This window comes from Pelophylax lessonae, assembly GCF_965119305.1.
Source record: "Pelophylax lessonae genome assembly, chromosome: 11".
Taxonomy (NCBI): Eukaryota; Metazoa; Chordata; class Amphibia; order Anura; family Ranidae; genus Pelophylax; species Pelophylax lessonae.
The window spans coordinates 231,580,473-231,602,904 of record NC_138778.1 but is presented as its reverse complement, the minus strand read 5'-3'; the positions used below and the strand labels follow the sequence as shown (position 1 = coordinate 231,602,904).

General features: G+C 47.3%; 1 protein-coding gene across 4 annotated transcripts in view; it reads left to right on the top strand.

Moving 5' to 3' along the window:
* Positions 1-22,432, top strand: part of SMURF2 (SMAD specific E3 ubiquitin protein ligase 2) — a 111,186-nt gene that overhangs the window by 78,846 nt on the left and 9,908 nt on the right. For all 4 annotated transcript variants that reach the window (XM_082272100.1, XM_082272098.1, XM_082272099.1 and 1 more), the window contains exons 8-16: positions 1,171-1,373; positions 3,729-3,813; positions 8,594-8,752; positions 14,941-15,172; positions 17,018-17,121; positions 20,196-20,310; positions 20,609-20,787; positions 20,870-21,007; positions 22,014-22,134. In XM_082272100.1, the coding sequence (XP_082128226.1) occupies positions 1,171-1,373; positions 3,729-3,813; positions 8,594-8,752; positions 14,941-15,172; positions 17,018-17,121; positions 20,196-20,310; positions 20,609-20,787; positions 20,870-21,007; positions 22,014-22,134 (1,336 nt within the window). The remainder of the gene's footprint in view (positions 1-1,170; positions 1,374-3,728; positions 3,814-8,593; positions 8,753-14,940; positions 15,173-17,017; positions 17,122-20,195; positions 20,311-20,608; positions 20,788-20,869; positions 21,008-22,013; positions 22,135-22,432) is intronic.

Sequence of the window (22,432 nt, the reverse complement as noted above, 5' to 3'; positions counted from 1 at the left end):
AAAACGAGCATCAACAGTCAAATTCCTGTAGGGAAGTCATGTAATAGACGGGGTGGTAATTGCAGCCGTGTAGCCTCTAGCTGGAGACAGGTAGACGCTGGGGAGATGCTTGCAGTGCGGACGTTGCCGGTCCCCTACCGGTTTCGTCAGATGCTGAGACCGGCAACGTCCGCACTGCAAGCATCTCCCCAGTGTCTACCTGTCTAAGCACTGGCTGAGATTGAGATTATTGTATCAAGCGCTGTATACTTTGTTTCCATTGCTTGTCTAGTTGAGGTCCAACAACTTTTTTGTGCTAGCTGCTGATACCACATCTTTACCATTCTACTAATCAAGCGCAGTGTATTTTGTTTTTATTTTCTGTCTTGTAATGACAACCTATGAAGCCGCTCGTCTGTCATTACAAAGAGCAGGAGGGGAAGTCCCCTCCGGAAGTTCCGGAATGACCTCACTTCCGAAAGTTCCAGGTACTCGGCGCCAGATTTAAAAAAATTACAGCATTCAAAACAGCCAAATTTGGCGTTTTGAAAGCTTTTAAGTGCAGAGGAGGGGTTTGGGTTAGACCCCCAGATCCCTCCACAAGAGTACCTGTCAAGTAAAAAATAATTTTTTTTTTTTAAATGTACGAAAATATCGGCCGATACCGATATGCGATGACCAAAATATCGGTATCGGCAATGTAAAAACGAGATCGGTCGATCCTTAGTGCCAAGGTTCGCCATCACTGCCCTATGGTGTCTGCTTTCAGAAAATATATCATGTTTTGGGGGTATTTTTTGAAGTGAAAAGGTTAAAGGATAAGTTCACCTTCGGGAGCATGTTACATGTTCTACCCATAAGATTTGCTGGGTAAAATAAAATGTAACTTTTTTCGCTATCTCCTAGATTCAAAGTAAATTTGTCAAGCCCTACTTTTACATTGCAGAGTATTACTGATAATGATAACCTATAAATCTTCATTGTTGTTTCCTCAAACACATTGACTCGATTTCTGAAACACTGAATGTATTAGCACAGGTTAGTTTTGCTACATTTTGCTCTCATCTTTCCCATCAGTTCATCAGAATGTCTTTATCAGTTTATCACAATGTTTATATAATTTCAACAGGTTGTTTATATCAGTTTATCAGAATGTTTATCCCTGCGATGGTGTCACCCTCTCTTCCCCAGGCCAGCATCGGAGTACTCCAGTCCTGGGAGGCCTCTGAGCTGTTTTGTAGATGAAAACACGCCTATCACAGGGACCAACGGAGCCACCAGCGGCCAGAGCTCGGACCCCCGCATCACGGAAAGACGAGTGCGGTCACAGCGACACAGGAATTACATGAGCAGAACGCATCTACACACCCCGCCTGACCTGCCTGAGGGATATGGTGAGTCCCAGCGCTTGCTAGAGGTGAAGAGCAGGGGGTGTCATTTGTGACGTTTGGTGGAAAATGGCCACTTTCTGATTGCCCGCCTGCAATGTACTGTAGATAGGTGGTCTGTGCAGGGGAAGTGATGTAATGGTGCTGCCTGCTTCTGGGTTTAGGATGCATCCCCCCCCCCCCCCCCCAGGGGTTCCTTGACCTGTGGCTAGGTGACCTTCCAACAAGGGTTAATGAATCATTGGTCAATGAACTTAACCATCCTCCACCAGGGTTTTTTGAAACCATAGGGTTCCTCCAGAGTTTCTTTAAAGGATAAGTCCACCCTAAACAGAAAAATCCCTGCATCTATGGACCCCCTCAATTTAGGACTAATCTATCTAGCCCTGTAAAGAAGAAATCAGTATACTTACCTTTTTTGAAGCCGATCTGACCCGACCCTATCTCATGCTGAGCTGTCAGCCACAGTTTAGTTAGGGAGGCGGGTGCAGAGGGCACGGCCGTCAACGGAAGCCCCATAGTAACTCTATGGGTGACATCCCATCCAATTTATTTCACAGCCGTTGTCGGCCGTGTCCTCTTCAGAGCTTCTGCCGCTGGAGATCGGTTGTATCGGCTTAAAAAAAGTAAGTATACTGGTTTCTTCTTTACAGGGCTATACAGGTTAATCTTAGATCGAGGAGGTCTATAGATGCAGGGATTTTAGTTTAAGGGTGGACTTATTCTTTATGCGGTTGCTAGTTGACCTTCCAACCAGGATCGATTAATCAATGATCGATGAACTTGACCGTTCCCCACCAGGCTTCCTTGCGAGGTTACTAGGGGTTCTTGACCTCTGGCTAGTTGTCCTTCCAACCAGGGTCGATTAATCAATGGTCGATGAACTTGACCGTTCCCCACCAGGGTTCCTTGCGAGGTTACTAGGGGTTCTTGACCTCTGGCTAGTTGTCCTTCCAACCAGGGTCGATTAATCAATGGTCGATGAACTTGACCATTCTCAACCAGGATTCTTCCAGAGAATGCTATAGGTCTTTAAGCTGTGGATAGTTAACCTTCCAGCCAGGATCAATTAATCAATAGTTAATAAACCTGACCGTTCCCCCACCAGGGTTCCTCGCGAGGTTACTAGGGGTTCTTGACCTCTGGCTATTTGTCCTTCCAACCAGGGTCTATGAAATCCATGGTCAATGAACATATCTGTTCTCCACCAAGGTTCCTCCAGAGGTTGCCAGGGTTTCACGTAGCTGTGGCTGATGGATAGTTAAGCTGTGGATAGTTAACCTTCCAGCCAGGATCAATCAATAGTTAATAAACCTGACCGTTCCCCACCAGGGTTCCATGGAACCATAGGGTTCCTTCAGAGGCTACCAGGGGTTCCTTGACCGGTAGCTAGCTGTCCTTCCAACCAGGGTCTATGAAATGAATCCATGGTCAATGAACATACCTGTTCTCCACCAGGGTTCCTCCAGAGATTGCCAGGGTTTCACTTAGCTGTCGCTGATGGATAGTTAAGCTGTGGATAGTTAACCTTCCAGCCAGGATCAATTAATCAATAATTATTAAACCTGACCGTTCCCCACCAGGGTTCCATGGAACCATAGGGTTCCTCCAGAGGCTACCAGGGGTTCCTTGACCTGTAGCTAGTTGTCCTTCCAACAAGGGTCTATGAATCCATGGTCAATGAACATATCTGTTCTCCGCCAGGGTTCCTTCAGAGGTTGCTAGGGTTTCACTTAGCTGTGGCTGATGCCCATCCCCCCCCCCCCCACCCCAATTTAATAGTTTCTGCATAGTTACAGAATAAATTTGGCAAAGCAAGCAACATGATGTAATCAGTTTTTTAGGTAAACGTGGCTTTCTGACCAGCAATGTAGGGGACACTTTCGTCGTTGACCCTAACAAATTGCTATTATAAGGGTTCCTTGAGACGTTTACATTTTTTTCAGGGTGCCCCTGGGGTAAAAAAGGGTGAGAGAGGCTGACATAGACTGCTAGAACTCACTGCTATTACAGAGCAGCAGGGAAACAGACTATTGTCTCCAGGGGTTTTGAGGGCCACAAAGAACGTGCCAGAGGACTGTATTCAGTCCTCGGGGCCCTAGCTGGAACGCTAGGGTTTTGAACTCTGAGGAATCCCATGTAAAGCTCCCAGTGCAGACTGCAGACGCTAGCCTGTAAATAACACTCCACAGACCAGTGGTTATAAAGAACTGAACCCTAAGAGAACCTGTCATAATTGGGTTTAAGCAGGAATGTGAATATTGTCTTAGCACTGTACTGTCTGTCTTAGATCTAAATACGATCTCTGTTCAATGATGGATGTGGCTTTCATACGGTAATGTTTTCCATTCCTCCTTACAGAACAGAGGACTACACAGCAGGGCCAGGTGTACTTCCTACACACACAGACTGGTGTCAGCACGTGGCACGACCCCCGGGTGCCTAGGTAAGGTCACTGTCCAGCCAATCCTTCCTTATATCTTCTGTAAATCAGGCTTTTAGTTTGTGGCTGTTTGCAGTTTTTTTCCTTGTGTTTAGCATTGCCGACCAGCTACATCACAGGTGTCAAACACAAGGCCCGCGGGCCGAATGCGGCCCCCCAGGCCATTTCATGTGGCCCTCTCACCTCTCCTGCAGCTGCGGCAACCCCCATGTCTCTGCCCCCACCTTGTCTCTTCTGTAGTCGACAGCAGAGAAGACAGAACACCTTTGCCAGATCCTGCACTCCTCTGTGCAGCTGTAGAAAGGCTCCTCTTTGCCCCCCCCCCAGGGCATGGGGTGCTCTGGACATCTAATCCTACAGATATAACCGGCCCTTTGAGGGCAACCATAATGCTGATGCGGCCCGCGATGAAATGGAGTTTGACACCCCTGAGCTACATAGTCATACGCCGCTGGACTGAAAGTGGTTAATACCCATACGCTGCTGGACTTCAAATGGTTATACCGGGACTATATGCAGCTGCAGGCATCGTCCCTGTACCTTTTTATTTTTTTATTTTGTTGGAGCTGGTGGTCAGCTCTTTTAAAAGCAATCCTGGTGATTAGCTGCTGGATCTCTTTTACAAGCAGTGGGAGGGGATGTGTCCCTCCCCCCCCCCCTCGCCTCCCGCTGCCTTACGCGGGTTTACCAGGATCTCCCGTCCCACTGGGAGTCCCCATCGGCCAGCCGGCGCTAACGCTGGCTGATCATAGAGGCAATCAAGGACCGGAATGGCTTTGATCACCTCTATGATATAGGAACCCAGAAGTGATTACCTTCCATCACTTCAGGTTTCCTTGTGAGTAAACGGCGCCATTTTCAAAAATGAAAAGCATTTGACCACACTGATCTTAGTGTGATCAAATGCTTTAAAGGGCAGAGGAGAGTACCTGTCACTGCCTATTACAGGCACAAGGGATGTTTATGTTCATTGTGACAGCAATAAAAGTGATAAAAAAATCTCCTCCTCTCTTTTTCCTTTCTTATTTTTGAACTGTTTGACAAAATGACACGGATGTTAACGGACCACTGTTGGTCCTCTGTTTCTAATTATCGTGGCCTCTACCTCTGCCAGGCATGCAGGTGGCATCCCAGTGGAATTGCAGATGGTGAACGCCTCCCTGGCTAGTCCTGGAGTAATGGGTCGGGGGGTCGGGTGCCCCCCCCCCCCCACGGGGCGCAGTAAGTTCCCACGGGGGTGGCGGGCTTGGGCCGACCAATGCAGATTTAGTTGGTATGGGTGGGGGGCAGACTCTTTGCTGATGTTAATGCTACCGTTCCATTATTTTGAGATTCCATGTCAACTGTTTCGGATGTTTTTTCTTTATTTTGTTCCATGGCCATGGCCATTTCCTTAAAAATTAATAAAAAAATATTGAAATATAAAAGTGATAAAAAAAAAAATGGAAAGTGACAGTGTAAAATCGTTTTTTTTTTTTTTAATACATTTTTATTCATTTTTTCAATATTACATGAAAAAAAAAGAAAGACAATACAAAACTAAACAGACCAAGGAAAAAAAAAAATTATATATAATATATACATTTATACATTGGCGTCGGCGACTCACGTTCGAACATTACTATACAAGACACAAAGTACTCTCGAACACAAAAAAAAGTTTTTTTATAAAGTGCCCCTGTGCTCACTTGCAAATGGCGAATGCACCTGCCTGTCCCGCACGCAAACAGCGATCGTGAGATATCGCCGCGAACGTCAGATCATGGGCAGTATTTCTAGCACTAGACCTCCTCTGTAAATCTAAAGTGGTAACCTGTAAATAAGATTTTAAAGCATCGCCTATGGATAATAAAATTTACGCCATTTGTCGCTGTTGCACGAAAGTACGCAATTTTAAAGCATGATATTTGGTATCTACTTAAGCGGCACAACATTATCTTTTATATTTTACAAATCAATTAGGTATTGTTTTTTTGTCAATAACCACCTCAATACCGGCCCATAGTACATATACGTCCTGAGTTTAAAGCTAAATACCGGTGTTATGGCAGCAGATAGCTGCCATAACCCTGGTATTTTTTTAAACTGCAGGCGATGGGCTTTCCGATAAGGGTGGTCCCAGCGGCAGATTCGCCGCGAGATCACCCTCCGGGATGGCGGAAGGGGTGCCCCCCCCCCCCGCCGCGTCCCGCTCCTTTTCCCCGCTTACCGGACCCGCCGGCAGCGGGGAAAACAATCCGATCCCGGATCCTCACAGACAGGATGTCGAGTGAGGGCAAGCTTGCCCTCACTCGACTCTATTGTCTTGGAGGACCGGAGCGATGGCCAACGTCGTTGCCGAGCAACCGACTTAAAGGTCCCTTTTTTTTTTTCCTTTCCAACTTTATTAGTGTACTTGTGAGATCTGAGGACTTTTTGACCCCCAGATCTCACAAAAAAGAGGTCCTGTCGTGCCTATTTCTAATACAAGGAATGTTTACATTCCTTGTATTAGAAATAAAAATGATCCATTTTTTTTTTTTAAAACGGTGTAAAAATAAAAAATAATAAAATAAATAGTAAAAAAAAAAAAAAAAATGAAAGCGCCCTGTCCCCGTTAGCTCGCGCAGAAGCGAACTCACACGGAAACCCCGCCCACATATGTAAACGGTGTTCAAACCACACATGTGAGGTATCGCCGCGATCGTTAGAGAGAGAGAGCAATAATTTGAGCCCTAGACCTCCTCTGTAACTCTAAGATGGCAACCTGTAGACATTTTTAAAGTGTCGCCTATGGGGATTTTTAAGTACCAAAGTTCGTCGCCATTCCGTGAGCGTGCGCAATTTTGAAGCATGACATGTTGGGTATCTATTTACTCGGCGTAACATTCTTTCACATTATGGAAAAAAATTGGGCTAACTTTACTGGATTCTTATTTTTTAATTCAAAAAAGTGATTTTTTTCCCAAAAAAATTGGGTTTGGAAGACCGCTGTGCAAATACGGTGTGATAAAAAATATTACAATAATCTCCATTTTATTCTCTAGGATCTCTGCTAAAAAAAAAATATATAATGTTTGGGGGTTCTAAGTAGTTTTCTAGCAAAAACAACTGATTTTAGCTTATAAACACCAAATGTCAAAAATAGGCTTAGTAGGCAAGTGGTTAAAATCAATCCCCCAAAAATTGCGTTTGAAAAAACGCTGTGCTATACCGTGTGATATAAATTGCCACGCCCACCAATTTATTCTCGAAGACCCGGTTCACACCGGGGCGACTCAGTCGCCCCGATTGTGAAGCCGCCCGTGCAGCACGACTTTAATCGTGGCTTGCAAATGACTTCTCTAATAGAAGTCAATGCAAGTCGCTCCGACCCAAAGTAGTGCAGGAACCTTTTTAGAACGGTTCCATTGCACAGAATGGAGCGCTACTTGTCACGCGACCAAGTCACCTGACAAGTCGTGGCAGTGTGAACCGGCTCTTAGACCTCTGCTTAAAAAAACATGGCAAGGATTCAAATCATCATTTGGCGCTTTTCCACTGCATGGAACCGATCGGTTCGGCTCGCTTTTGTGCTTTTCCACTGCTGGTACCGCATGGTACGGTATAGGAACGGTACGGTAAGGCGGCGCTTTTCCACTACATGGAACCTAACGGTACGGCTCTCAAAAACAGTACCACCTCGATTGTGGTTCCAACAGGTACCATACCCGGTACCATATCCCACAATCCTTTGCATGCAGTCACTACTAGCCACTGATTGGTCAGACATTCCCACCCACCCCGTTGTTATCCCACCCACTTAACTTTAGTACTTCTTTAGTGGAAAAGCAAACCGTACCGTACCGAACCGTTCCAACACTGTACCATGCGGTACCAGCAGTGGAAAAGCAAACCGGGCCGAGTAGAGCCGAGCCGGTACTTGCAGTGGAAAAGTGCCAATATAGGCCTCTTTCACACGGGCGTTCCGTGTGTCCGTATATCACCCCATCCGTTTACGGATGATATACGGACATAATGCTTGTCAATGGGATTGCGGATGTCAGCGGATGACCATCCGCTGACATCTGATTTGCGTCCTTTCCGATCAGTTCCGTTTTTTGGAACAGAACAGAACCCTATTTTTTCTTCCATTTAAAAAAAAAACGGAAAGGACGCAAAATCAGATGTCAGCGGATGGTCATCCACTGTCATCCGCAATCCCATTGACATGCATTATGTCTGTATATCATCCGTAAACGGATGGGATGATATGCGGACGTACGGACCGGATGACACAAGTGTCATCCGTGTCCGTAAAAAAAAAAAAAAAAAATGAGCGGATTGAAATACGGTCCGCTCCGTGTGAAAGAGGCCTTATTGGCAAGGATTGCCGCTCCGCTCTATTTTGCAATGTTTTCCTGAAAATTTTTAAATTTAATTGAAACAAAAAAAAATATATAATGTTTGGCGTAATTTTCTAGCAAAAAATACTGATTGTTACATGTAAACAAAAAGTGCCAGAAAAGGCCAGGAGGGGTCAGGTGGTTGAATGGTCCTTCCACGCAGTCATCGGTGAAGTTCGGTTCCAGGCAGTGAGTGCCGTTAGTCTTTCTGGGGGGGGGGGGTTGTTGAGCACAGTTGGTGTCAGTTGTTTTCTATGTGCAGTTGTAGTATTGGGGGTCATGTATCCAAGGGGGTGGGGGATTCCTGCAGAGTGTCTCAGGTTTCTATGCGGTATGATGAGGAGGATGTGGTGGTGGGGTGTTCTCTCTCTCTCTCTCTCTCTCCCGTATTCTATCTGACCTCTTGTTTGTTGTTTCAGGGATCTTAGCAACGTCAACTGCGAGGAGCTGGGCCCCCTCCCACCAGGCTGGGAGATCCGGAACACAGCCACAGGCCGAGTCTACTTTGTAGATCACAACAACCGCACCACGCAGTTCACAGACCCCAGGCTGTCCGCCAACCTACACATCGTATTAAAGTGAGTGCCAATGTTGTCTCCATGCCCCCCCCCCACAGAGCCATGTAGGTAGCGAATGTCCACCCAAACAGCAGCAGAATTTCTCTGTACACTTACCGTTAGAGGTTACCTCCTATGGTCAGTGTATGGAGAAATTCTGCTGTTTAGGTGGATATCTGCCATCTACAAGGCCGAGCTCATTGGTCAGTTCTGTATAGGACCAGAATAAAGAGAACCTGTTCTGAGACAACACTGCATAGATAACAGCAGGTACCATAGCTCTGACAAGTCTTTCCCCAGGGTCCGAACGTCGTGACCATTACAGCACCAGACTGGAGCTTAGATAAATCCCACAATGCACTGCACCATCATAGTGACCTGCTGAATGGTATCTGAATTGCATTGTAGGTATTCATAGTGCAAAATCTAGACCAGCCTTTCTCAATGTTTTCAACATGGAGGAACCTTTGAAATCACGTTTTTGGCTTCAGGCAACCCCTGTAATCTGAGAGGCAGTAACTCAAGGAACCCCTAGAATCCTCTGGAGGAAACCCTGGTGTAGACCAATGGTCTCCAAACTGCGGCCGGGAGTTCGAATGCGGCCCTGCTCTTTTTTTTTTTTATCTTGCTCTTAAGGCATTATTTTCCCCTGACAATGGAGCACTCTTCCTTCCACTGACACCAATGATGGGACACTATTCCTTCTACTGGCACCAATGATGGGCCACTATTCCTCCCACTGGCACCAATGATGGGGCACTATTCCTTCTACTGGCACCAATGATGGGGCACTATTCCTCCCACTGACACCAATTAAGGTACTATACCTTCCACTGACACCAGTGATGGGGCATTATTCCTCCCACTGGCACCAATGATGGGGCACTATTCCTCCCACTGGCACCAATGATGGGGCACTATTCCTCCCACTGATACCAATGATGGGGCACTATTCCTTCCACTGACACCAATGATGGGACACTATTCCTCCCACTGGCACCATTGATGGGGCACTATTCCTTCCACTGGCACCATTGATGGGGCACTATTCCTCCTACTGATACCAATGATGAGGCACTATTCCTTCCACTGGCACCAATGATGGGACACTATTCCTCCCACTGGCACCAATTATGGGGCACTATTCTTCCCACTGATACCAATGATGGGGCACTATTCCTTCCTCTTGCACCAATGATGGGGCACTATTCCTCCCACTGACACCAATGATGGGGCACTATTCCTCCCACTGATACCAATGATGGGGCACTATTCCTCCCACTGATACCAATGATGGGGCACTATTCCTTCCACTGGCACCAATGATGGGACACTATTCCTCCCACTGGCACCAATGATGGGGCACTATTCTTCCCACTGGCACCAATGATGGGGCACTATTCTTCCCACTGGCACCAATGATGGGGCACTATTCTTCCCACTGGCACCAATGATGGGGCACTATTCTTCCCACTGGCACCAATGATGGGGCACTATTCTTCCCACTGAAACCAATGATGGGGCACTATTCCTCCCACTGGCACCAATGATGGGGCACTATTCCTCCCACTGGCACCAATGATGGGGCGCTATTCCTCTCACTGACACCAATGATGGGGCACTATTCCTCCCACTGGCACCAATGATGGGGCACTATTCCTCCCACTGACACCAATGATGGGGCACTATTCCTCCCACAGACACCAATGATGGGGCACTATTCCTTCCACTGACACCAATGATGGGGCGCTATTCCTCTCACTGACACCAATGATGGGGCACTATTCCTCCCACAGACACCAATGATGGGGCACTATTCCTCCCACAGACACCAATGATGGGGCACTATTCCTCCCACTGACACCAATGATGGGGCACTATTCCTTCCACTGACACCAATGATGGGGCACTATTCCTCCCACTGACACCAATGATGGGGCACTATTTCTCCCACTGACACTAATGGTGGGGCACAATTCCTCCCACTGACACCAATGATGAGACACTGTTTACTTCCAGTTGCACCAGGACATTTTCTATTTCCACTGGTCACAGTCTGTCCCAACTAAAGTTTGAAGGACAGTAAACTGGCCTTTTATTTAGAAGGTTTGGAGACCCTGATCTAGACTTTGTGCCCCCTGGGTGTTGTAGTATTGACTACCTCCACTACTGACCACCTATTACCATTACAAGGTCTCTCTGTCCTTGTTTTCAGTGCAGCAGGATGGTGGAGCATAACCAGAGGCGCTAGGCAACATTCAGCAATATCCGCCCATAAATGAAATCATTTGGGTGGATATATCCATTAGAGATTATTCATCATACTCCGCCTCCTGAGACTGGAGGATAAACTCGGCTCCTCCTAATCGAAGAGTCACTGTATTGGCTGGAATAGGCCTTAATTTCTGCCCAGCTTTGGCAGGGGGCGCCTTTTTTTTTTTGGAATTCCAGGAGACTCCCATTAATCTGGTCTGATTGTGCGCGGAGATTCTTTGACACATCCAGCGTCCGTCTTTGTCACTGTTCCCCCCAGAAGGCACCTAATCTCCGTTAGGGGACAGAATTGTGCCATTTTCAAAGCAGTTCTAATTTGCAATTTGACATCTTTGCGTGTTTTTTTTTTTAAATTTTCTTCATTTTCGTTTTCCGAGCTGTTAAATGAGGGAATGTTTTCACTGCAGACTTCCTGTTACCCATCCCCCTCCACACTCTTCATTGTACACCGAGTGACAGAGCAGTGTACTCGGTGGATTTCTTCATGTATTAATTACAGTTATTGATCTTTATGGTGGGAGATTGGTGCAATCACAGAAGACAACCCCCCCCCCCCCTATTCCTTTCCCTATTGTGACCACAGCCTGTATGGTGATTGGCTAACCACTTGCCGCCCGCCCACCGTACATTTACTGCGGATGGGTGACACAACTGCAATGTAGGAGACAAAAAGCGCACGCCGACCTCGAATGATAGCGTTTATTAGACATACAGTACACCACTTATAAATTGCACTCACATGGAGTCCTATAAAGGACAGGCACATCTGTGGTAGTCGCCTGCTCCTCCTCTCCCTCCTGGGTGGCCTCCGGTCTGTCCTGTAGCCGCTCGTTCGCTCTGGACACCGCTCCAACCCGCTGTACCATCCACTACCTGCACCTGCCCCAGTCAAAAACCAGCCAGCACCACCCCCCCCCCCCCCCGCTGAGTACGTACGTGTAGACCGCAGTGCGCCTGCGCAACGGTACGCCGTCAGTCACAGCCAAACTAGCGTGCCTGAGGCTGCGTGCGGTGATAGACGGATGAGCGGAGGAATTAGAGGATACAGCTCCACAGTGTGGTTGCTATGGACTAAGCGTTTCGGAGGCGGAGCCTCCTTCAGATCTCGCCCAGGGAAACGCATAGTCCATAGCAACCACACTGTGGCGCTGTATCCTCTGTAATACCTCCACTCATCCGTCTATCACCGCAGGCGTACCACTACGTCATGAGCTCTGTCTGGGTGCCCATGCATGCGCCCCCTGCTGACCTGTGCAGTGATTGGACATAGCATGAGTTTTTCAGCAGGTTTCAGCCAATGTTTTTGGCTCTATACCTGCTGATCGACTTCTGGGTTTACCAACAAACAGAATTCTGTACACAGACAGCGATCTGGTTGTTTCTTCTACCTGAAACCAATTGAGTTCTGGGAGAAAAAGTAGCCAGATCTGTAAGTAAAAGCAGCACACATTAACCCATTGGCACCAGCTGCAATATGCGGCCTCTTGGTGGGTGGGCATTGGCGCCGAGCAGCCGCATATTTTTTTGAATTGGTGTGAATATAGCTGTGGGGAGAGTGCACGCCCTGCTCGCTCCCGGCAAAGTTACCGGCAGCTAATCAAAAGCTCCTAATTGTTACCTGCGATCATGTGACCGCCATGACAGGCAATTACAGTGGTAAGGTGATCATAAACCCTGCTCCACCTCCCGGCATCCTAAACCCCTTTAAAGGGATGGGAGGCACCGGCTCCAAGGGATAAACTTGTTAGGCACACAGTTAACACCTTGATTGTCCCTAGAGGTTAACCCCTTCCCCGCCGGTGTCAGTACAGTGTCGGTGTACAGTATTATCACTGTATTTGTCACTAGCGTTATCAGTGTCAGCCAGTTAGTCTCCCTCCCAGCCAGTGTCTATTAGCCCCATTTTGCCCGCTACCCTATTAGAGTCACACTATAAGTTGCTAATCACTGCCATTGCTAGTATAGTGTCTGTATGGATCAGTATCTTGATCATAATCTGAACTATACTAGTGTCCCCAGTAGTATAGCGTCCCCAGTAGTGTAGCGTCCCCCAGTAGTGTAGTGTAGTGTCCCCAGTAGTGTAGTGTAGTGTCCCCAGTAGTGTAGCGTTCCCCAGTAGTGTAGCGTTCCCCAGTAGTGTAGCGTTCCCCAGTAGTGTAGCGTTCCCCAGTAGTGTAGTGTAGTGTCTCCAGTAGTGTAGCGTTCCCCAGTAGTGTAGCGTTCCCCAGTAGTGTAGCGTTCCCCAGTAGTGTAGCGTTCCCCAGTAGTGTAGCGTTCCCCAGTAGTGTAGCGTTCCCCAGTAGTGTAGCGTTCCCCAGTAGTGTAGCGTTCCACCAGTAGTGTAGCGTTCCCCAGTAGTGTAGCGTTCCCCATTAGTGTAGCGTTCCCCAGTAGTATAGTGTCTCCAGTAGTGTAGTGTAGTGTCTCCAGTAGTATAGTGTCCCCCAGTAGTGTGGTGTCCCCCAGTAGTATGGTGTCCCCAGTAGTATGGTGTCCCCAGTAGTATGGTGTCCCCAGTAGTATGGTGTCCCCAGTAGTATGGTGTCCCCAGTAGTATGGTGTCCCCAGTAGTATGGTGTCCCCAGTAGTATGGTGTCCCCAGTAGTATGGTGTCCCCAGTAGTATGGTGTCCCCAGTAGTATGGTGTCCCCAGTAGTATGGTGTCCCCAGTAGTATGGTGTCCCCAGTAGTATGGTGTCTCCAGTAGTATGGTGTCTCCAGTAGTATGGTGTCTCCAGTAGTATGGTGTCTCCAGTAGTATGGTGTCTCCAGTAGTATGGTGTCTCCAGTAGTATGGTGTCTCCAGTAGTATGGTGTCTCCAGTAGTATGGTGTCTCCAGTAGTATGGTGTCTCCAGTAGTATGGTGTCTCCAGTAGTATGGTGTCTCCAGTAGTATGGTGTCTCCAGTAGTATGGTGTCTCCAGTAGTATGGTGTCTCCAGTAGTGTAGTGTAGTGTCTCCAGTAGTGTAGCATTCCCCAGTAGTATAGTGTCTCCAGTAGTGTAGCGTCCCCCAGTAGTGTAGTGTAGTGTCCCCAGTAGTGTAGTGTCCCCAGTAGTGTAGCGTTCCCCAGTAGTGTAGCGTTCCCCAGTAGTGTAGCGTTCCCCAGTAGTGTAGCGTTCCCCAGTAGTGTAGCGTTCCCCAGTAGTGTAGCGTCCCCCAGTAGTGTAGCGTCCCCCAGTAGTGTAGCGTCCCCCAGTAGTGTAGCGTCCCCCAGTAGTGTAGCGTCCCCCAGTAGTGTAGCGTCCCCCAGTAGTGTAGCGTCCCCCAGTAGTGTAGCGTCCCCCAGTAGTGTAGCGTTCCCCAGTAGTGTAGCGTTCCCCAGTAGTGTAGCGTCCCCCAGCAGTGTAGCGTCCCCCAGTAGTGTAGCGTTCCCCAGTAGTCCCCCAGTAGTGTAGCGTCCCCCAGTAGTGTAGCGTTCCCCAGTAGTCCCCCAGTAGTTCCCCAGTAGTGTAGCGTCCCCCAGTATTGTAGCGTTCCCCAGTAGTCACCCAGCAGTGTAGCGTTCCCCAGCAGTGTAGCGTTCCCCAGCAGTGTAGCGTTCCCCAGCAGTGTAGTGTCTCCAAATACGCAGTTTGGTTTTTACCAAAGACATGTAGCTGAATACGTTTTTTCCTAAATTTATGAAGAACTTTTAATTTTATTGGATATGTTTTTTAACCGAAAGTAGAATTTGTTTTTTTTTCCCCCCAAATTTTTTATTTTTTTTTGTCTATATTGCAAAAATGTAAAATCCTAGCGGTGATCGAATACCACCAAAAAGAAAGCTCTATTTGTGTAAAACAAATTATATGAATGTCATTTGGGTTCAGTGTTGCATGACCGAGCAATCGCCAGTTAAAATAGCGGAGTGTTGAATAGCAAATAATGGTCATGAAGGGCGGTAAAACCTTTCCAGAGGGAAAGAGGTTAATGAATGCTTTTCTCTTCGCAGCCGCCAGAACCAGCTAAAAGACCAACAGCATCAGCAGCAGCAGCCTCCTCCTCCGCCGCCACCCCAGGTGGTATCCTTATGTCAGCTCCCCGATGACGTGGACTGTCTGACCGTCCCGCGTTATAAGAGAGACCTGGTGCAGAAACTGAAGATCCTGAGACAGGAGTTGTCCCAGCAGCAGCCTCAAGCCGGACATTGCCGCATCGAGGTGTCCCGGGAGGAGATCTTCGAGGTACGCCCTTCTCTCTATTCATGTCTGATTATTGGATATAAAGATTAGACGCAGGGTGTGACAGGTGACAGACGTTCCCCCCCCCCCCCCTACACTGGTCGGATGCCGTCATTAACCGCTTATAGACCGCCCACCACAGATGTACGTCACTACTTTGACGCTAAATACCGGAGTTATGGCAGCAGATAGCGGCCCTAACTCCAGTATTTTTAAAAATGGCGGGCGATCGGCTTTCACTTAAGGGTGGTCCCAGCGTTCCCTGCAATAATTTAAGCCCTAGACCTCCTCTGTAACTCTAAACTGGTAACCATTAAAAAATTTTTAAAGTGTCGATTATGGAGATTCTTATGTTCTGTAGTTTGTCGCCATTCCACGAGCGTACGCAGTTTTAAAGCATGACATGTTGGGTATCTATTTACTCGGCGTAACATCTTTCACATTATACAAAAACATTGGGTTATGTTCAGGGCTCTTTCACACGGGTGTTCCGATGAGATCCGCCTGTAAGTTTTTTAGGCAGATTTGATCAGATGCCCCATTCAGCCCTATGGAGCAGCGGATGTCAGCGGTGACATGTCCGCTGACCCCCCGCATCCATGAAATCCGGACGGATGGAAACCCTATTTTTCCATCCGTCCTGGGGATCGGATCGGATGAGAGCGGACAGGCAATCCGCTCTCATCCGATTCCCCATAGAGAGCAGCGGGGCTCTGACACCTCCCTCTCCGCACACAGTGTGGAGACGGAGCTGTCATCCGCCGGCGGATCGAACCCACCCCCCCCCCCCGCTGAGCAGAGCACGGTCCGCAACGGAATGCGAACCGTGTGAAAGGAGCCTTACTGTTTATTTTATTTTTTTTAATTAATTGAAATGTATTTATTTATTTTTTTAAATTGCGTTTGAAAAACCGCTGCGCAAATACCATGTGACATAAAATATTGCAACGACCTCCATTTTATTCTCTAGGGTTTCTGCTAAAAAAAAAAAAAAAATATATATATATATATATATATATATGTATATAATATTTGGGGATTCAAAGTAATTTTCTAGCAAAAAATACAGATTTTAACTTGTAAACAACAAATGTCAGAAATAGGCCTGGTCTTGAAGTAGTTAAAGTGGTTCTAAAGCCTTAACGTTTTTTACCTTAATGTATTCCTTGCATTAAGGTAAAAAATATTTAGGCATCAGCCCCCCCCCCCCCCCCACCCCTTTTACTTACCTAAGCCCTCATTCCATCCAGTGCTGTGCACATCTGCAGCTCTTCTCCACTCCTGGGTTTCGCTGGGGCATCGGCAGCTATTGGCTCCCAGTGCTGTCAATCAAAGCCAGTGATGGGGGCTGGAGCGAGCACAAGTGCCCCTATGGGAAGCGGCTTTCCATGGGGGGGAGGGGGCACTGGACAGAGAGGAGGAGCCAGAAGCACCGGCGGGGGGACCCGAGAAGAGGTTCACGGTAAGTGGGGTAGCAGGTAAGTATAGACATGTTTGTTGTGTGTTATTTTTTTTTTTACCTTTACGATCTCTCTAAAGTGGGAGGGGCTCAAACAATTGCCAATATTTATGACTGTCTCCTAGCTCATTTATGGAGATTTCCCACCTTTGCCTGTCCAGGAGACACAACGGGGGGTAGGGCAAAATTTCTCAGATGTGAGGAAAATCCCCTCTTAGTTGTCACAGGAACAAGTGTCCCCATTGGAAGAATTCCTCTTTATTCCTGTTCAGGTGACAAATGTTATTTTTTTAATTTCCCATCAGTGACACCCGGACAAATCGGGTGTAAGCAATACAAATCTGATAGGATGTCCTCTGCTCACTGAATGGTTGTTTCATGTCTTATAGGAGTCCTACAGGCAGGTGATGAAGATGAGGCCGAAGGATCTGTGGAAGAGACTTATGATCAAATTCCGTGGGGAGGAAGGCTTGGACTATGGAGGCGTGGCCAGGTGTGTAAAGGTGTCAATGTATTCGTGTGCTGTGTATCCTTCATTTGTCCTGCAGTGGGGAGCCCCAGAATGACTGGAGGAAGTTTCCCTAAGACCTCTTGCGCACCTACCAGAACTAAATTTCCCATGATCCTTTGCAACTTTAGTCCTGATAAGCAGACACGTTATTAACCACGTGCCGACCGCCGCCCGACTATATACGGCGGCGGTCAGCCCCTCCCAGGCAAAGTGACGTACCGGTACGTCACTAGCCTGGGAGCGAATAGGGGGCGAGCGCCGGAGGCGCGCTCCCTCCCCCGCTCATACCCGAAGAAGCCGGCGCGTGTGACCGGTGGACCCGATGTCCGCCGGCCACTCGCGATCTCCCTGTGGAGAGGGAGAAAGGCAGACGGCTGATGTAAACAAAGCCGTCTGTCATTCTCCCCTGTGTAAAAGCACAGATCACTCGGTCCTGCTATGTAGGACCGTTGATCTGTGCTGTTACACACAAAGCCACATCCAATCACAGTAAGAAACACGCCCCTAGGGACACACTTAACCCCTCCCTCTCCAATAAAGTTAACCCCTTCCATCCCAGTGTCATTTTTACAGTAACAGTGCATAGGTATAGCACTGATTACTGTAGTAATGTCACTGGTACCCCCAAAAGTGTCAGTCAAGGGTCCGATCTGTCCGCCGCAATGTCACAGTACCGCAAAAAAAATTGCAGATCGCCGCCATTACTCGTTAAAAAAAAAAAAAAAAAATTACAAAAATCTTTCCCTTAGTAAACGCAATAACTTTTGCGCAAACCAATCAAAATATGCTTATTGCGATTTTTTTTTTTTTTTTTTTTTTTTACCAAACCTATGTAGCAGAAAACAAATTGGCCTAAAATGTTAAAAAATTTTAATTTTCACTTTTTTTTTTTGGGGGGGAATTTCATATAAAAAAAAAAAATGGGAAAAATATTGTTATTTTTGCAAAATTGATGCTCTTTTTTTGTTTATAGCGCATGATCAAAAAATTGCACAGGTGATCAAATACCACCAAAAGAAAGCTCTGTTTGTGGGGAAAAAAAGGACGTCAAATTCATTTGGGTACAGCGTCGCACGACTGCGCAATTGTCTGTTAAAGTCACGCAGTGCCGTATCGCAAAATAGGCCCTGGTCAGGAAGGGGGTAAAATCTTCCGGGGCTTAAGTGGTTAACATGATGCCAGATTGGAAAGCCCAAGAGGGATGGAATTCACCCGTTCCATCTAACATCATTTTTGACTTTTGTTGTACTTACTGCCCGGAGTGCAGCTTTAACCACTTCTGGACCGGAAGGATTTGCCCCCCTTAATGACCAGGCCATATTTTGCGATTCGCCACTGCGGTACTTTAACTGACAATTGCGCGGTCGTGTGACGCTGTACCTAAATAAAATTGATGTCTTTTTTTTCCCACAAATACAGCTTTCTTTTGGTGGTATTTGATCACCTCTGCAATTTTTTTTTTATTTTTTGTGCTATAAAAAGGCAGCTGCGGAATCTTTTAGGGAATCAGACTCACTGTTTATACTCACGGTTGGACCTCGAAAGGGTTTGTCCGCTTCTGCTGCGACCATTTCCAGATGGATCAGACAGACAGTGATTCAGGCCTATTCAATTAGGGGTCAGGTTCCTCCTTTTCTTGTTAGGGCACACTCTACTTGGGCTCTTAGTGCCTCCTGTGCTTTCCGTCATCAGGTATCAGTGATGCAGGTTTGCAGGTGGCCATCAGTGCACACTTTTACAAAGTTTTATTAAATGGAAGTGTTGGCATCTGCGGATGCTTCTTTTGGCCGCAAGTTTTTGCAGGCTGCTGTTTTGGGGACCTGGTCCTCTTTGAGGGTGTATTGTTGTGTTTTCTTTCAGGTGGACTCCAATTGTTATGATTGAGCTCCATGTTACCTGGTTGGCTATGGTTAGCCTTGGGCATTTTTTTCTGCTTACTTTCCACCCCTCATGTTTGACACTGCTTTGGGACGTCCCAATAGTTAAAGCGGTAGTATCCCGCTTTTTGACACTTTTACCTACAGGTAAGCCTATAATAAGGCTTACCTGTAGGTACAAATAATATCTCCTAAACCGGCACGGTTTAGGAGATATTTACAGTGCATGCAGCCGCTCGCGCGAGCGGCGCATGCGCTCTGAAGGTCCGGGGGGACCTTCAATTAACTTGCCGGGAGCTTGCCGGAAAAATCACTCCCTCGCGCATGCGCGGGAGTGACGTCATCGCGGCTCCGGCCAATCAGCGCGCTGGAGCCGTCTCTTCCGGCCAATCAGCGCGCCGGAGCCGCCGAACCCGGAAGAGACGACGAGGGATCATGGCAGCGCCCGCATCGATGTCCGGGGGTCCGTGTCGGGGCTTCGTTTTAAGGTAAGTTAAACATAATGGGCTAGTATGCGATGCATACTAGCTCATTATGCCTTTGTCTTGCAGGTTTTTTTTTTTTATTTTTTTTTTTTATAGGGTTTACAACCGCTTTAAGATGAATCTGGAGCTGTGTCCGTCAATGAGCGAAAGAGAAAATGGGATTTTTGTCTTACCGTAAAATCCATTTCTCTGATAATTAATGGACACAGCACCCACCCCTCTGTGGAGTTGGCTTTCTTCTGACACTGCTTGTAACAAAACTGAGTGCCTATAGCTGAGAGTGGGTGTATTCCCCCTGGGGCTGCCCATAGGCGTAGTCAAGCTTTTTTCCTGCCTAGTGTCCTACTCCTATAGGGGGCAGTATACCCCAATGGTTAAGAAGAATGCGGAGCTGTGTCCCTTAATGAACATAAGAGAAATGTATTTTACGGTAAGTCAAAAATCCCATTTTTCAAAAAAAGATTGTGGCATGGGGCGCTCCTCTCTCCCCATTCAAATATCGTTCCCACTGAAGCGACATCGCAGTCGTACCAGTAAGGTAGCAGCCAGTACCTGACCATTTTTACACCCGGGAGATCGGGGGTGGGGGGGGGGGGGGCCCTGTTATGTCATAGAAATCAGCTGCTGGGTGACTTTTGTGATTAATATTGTACAGATCATTTTCCTTAAGTCTCTTGTTTTTGTTATTTTGCAGAGAGTGGCTTTACCTGTTGTCTCACGAGATGTTGAATCCATACTACGGCCTCTTCCAGTATTCCCGCGACGACATCTACACACTACAGATCAACCCAGATTCTGCGGTCAACCCGGTACGTGACTCCAGTCCTCCTCCTCCCCCCCCGTGTCTTCTGGCAGCAATGCCTTTCTCACACATGAAGTGAAGATTCCTTACTAGTGGAAGAGCCGTGAGAGCTATACCCTATATACGACCGTGCTATAGATGAATGACGGCTGCAGCGTAGTCGCACATTTACTGGGGGTGGGGGGTGGCGTCTATTGAGGTCCTCCCTGGAATGGGGTGAAAGTAGCTGGTATTGAAGTGGTTAACCTCCGATTTCCAGTCTTACTCTGACAGATGTCTCTCTCTCTCTTTCTCTCCATCTCCAGGAACATCTCTCCTATTTCCATTTTGTGGGGAGGATTATGGGCATGGCGGTATTTCACGGGCACTACATTGACGGAGGCTTCACGTTACCCTTTTATAAGCAGCTGCTTGGGAAACCAATCACGTTGGATGACATGGAGTCTGTGGACCCCGACCTGCACAACAGCCTGGTCTGGATTCTGTAAGTTTACCCGACAGCTGCCTCCTGTGTGCGGATGTTGCCCTCTGATTTCTGTAACAACGTTTCTGTCGTCTTTATCCAGAGAGAATGACATCACGGCAGTGTTGGATCACACGTTCTGCGTAGAACACAGCGCTTACGGTGAACTCATCCAACACGAACTGAAGCCGAACGGGAAGAGCATCCCAGTGACGGAAGAAACTAAAAAGGAATACGTCAGGTAGGCGGGGGCCTCAGCGGTTTCTAGTCATATGACTTGTGTGCCCTGTTGCCTTCTATTCAGGTACACTTGGGGTATATTGCCGCCTACAGGAGGTTGGGACACTGGCAAACAGAAAATCTTGTAGGCAGAACTGGCTAAACCCGAGGAGGTGAGCGATCTGTGAACTGGCTTGTAGTGTCCTCCTAGCACCAAAGCAAACCTATAGGTGAAACAAAGCCGGCAGCTCGATCTCCCACAATGAATGAGCTTATTAATCCAAGTGTAGTAAAAAAAAAAATAAGGGGCTTACGCGTTTCGGCATATAGCCTTAATCATAGCCATAAAATCTCATGTTATTTCATTGCTATGATTAAAGTGATACTGAAGTCTTGTTTTTTTTTCTGTTTCAAAAAAACATGTCATACTTACCTGCTCTGTAATGGTTTTGCACAGAGCAGCCCAGATCCTCTTCTTGGGTCCCCGAACGGCGCTCCTGGCCCCTCCTTCCTGCCGAGTTCCCCCACAGCAAGCAGTTGTCTTAAGGGGGTAGCCGAGCCGCTGCTCTTTGTCTCCATCCAGACACAAATCTGCGGTTCTTCCCCGCCCCCTCTCTCTATCTTCATTGGCTCGCTGACTTGGATTGACAGCAGCAGGAGCCAGTGGCCAGGAGTCTCTGGTGCAACATCGCTGGATCGAGATGAGGCTCAGGTAACTGTGAAGGACTGCTGCGCACAGAAGGTTGTGTTTTTTTTATCTTAATGCATAGAGTGCACCTTCTGCCTTTAGAACCACTTTAAGGCTACATGCCGAAACGCGTAAAACCCTGTATTATTTTGTACTACACTTGGATTAAACAAATTAATTACGGATGATCGAGTTGCTGGCTTTCTTTCACCTATATAGAACTGTATAACCTTCTCTTCTACCCAGCATGATTTTCTGCTAGTGTCCTATTTCTCTCACACACTTGGCACGCACCCCACCTGATTATAATCATCCTAATCCTCTGCTGTTCTGATTCTAGATTGTACGTGAACTGGAGGTTTCTGCGGGGGATTGAAGCGCAGTTCCTGGCTCTACAGAAAGGATTTAATGAGGTTATCCCACAACACCTGCTGAAGGCGTTCGATGAAAAGGAGCTGGAGGTAAATCCTGCACTGTGGGCCACAAGCTAGAGATGGCTCCATGCCATCACATGAGGTGCTGGAACTTGTAGTTCTTCAAAAAACTTGGAAAAGGAGGGACTAATAGGAGTTGCAGACAATGATAGACTGTTCTAAAAATTCATCATTTATGAATTCACAATGTTAAAACATTTCATAATCTTATGCAATTTGTTCATGATCTTTTTTCCATAGTGGTATAGCAATATAAGCTCCCAACATGTTTCGCCCTTTGGGGCTTCTTCAGGGGATATGATAACGCTAATGATCTGAAACCTAC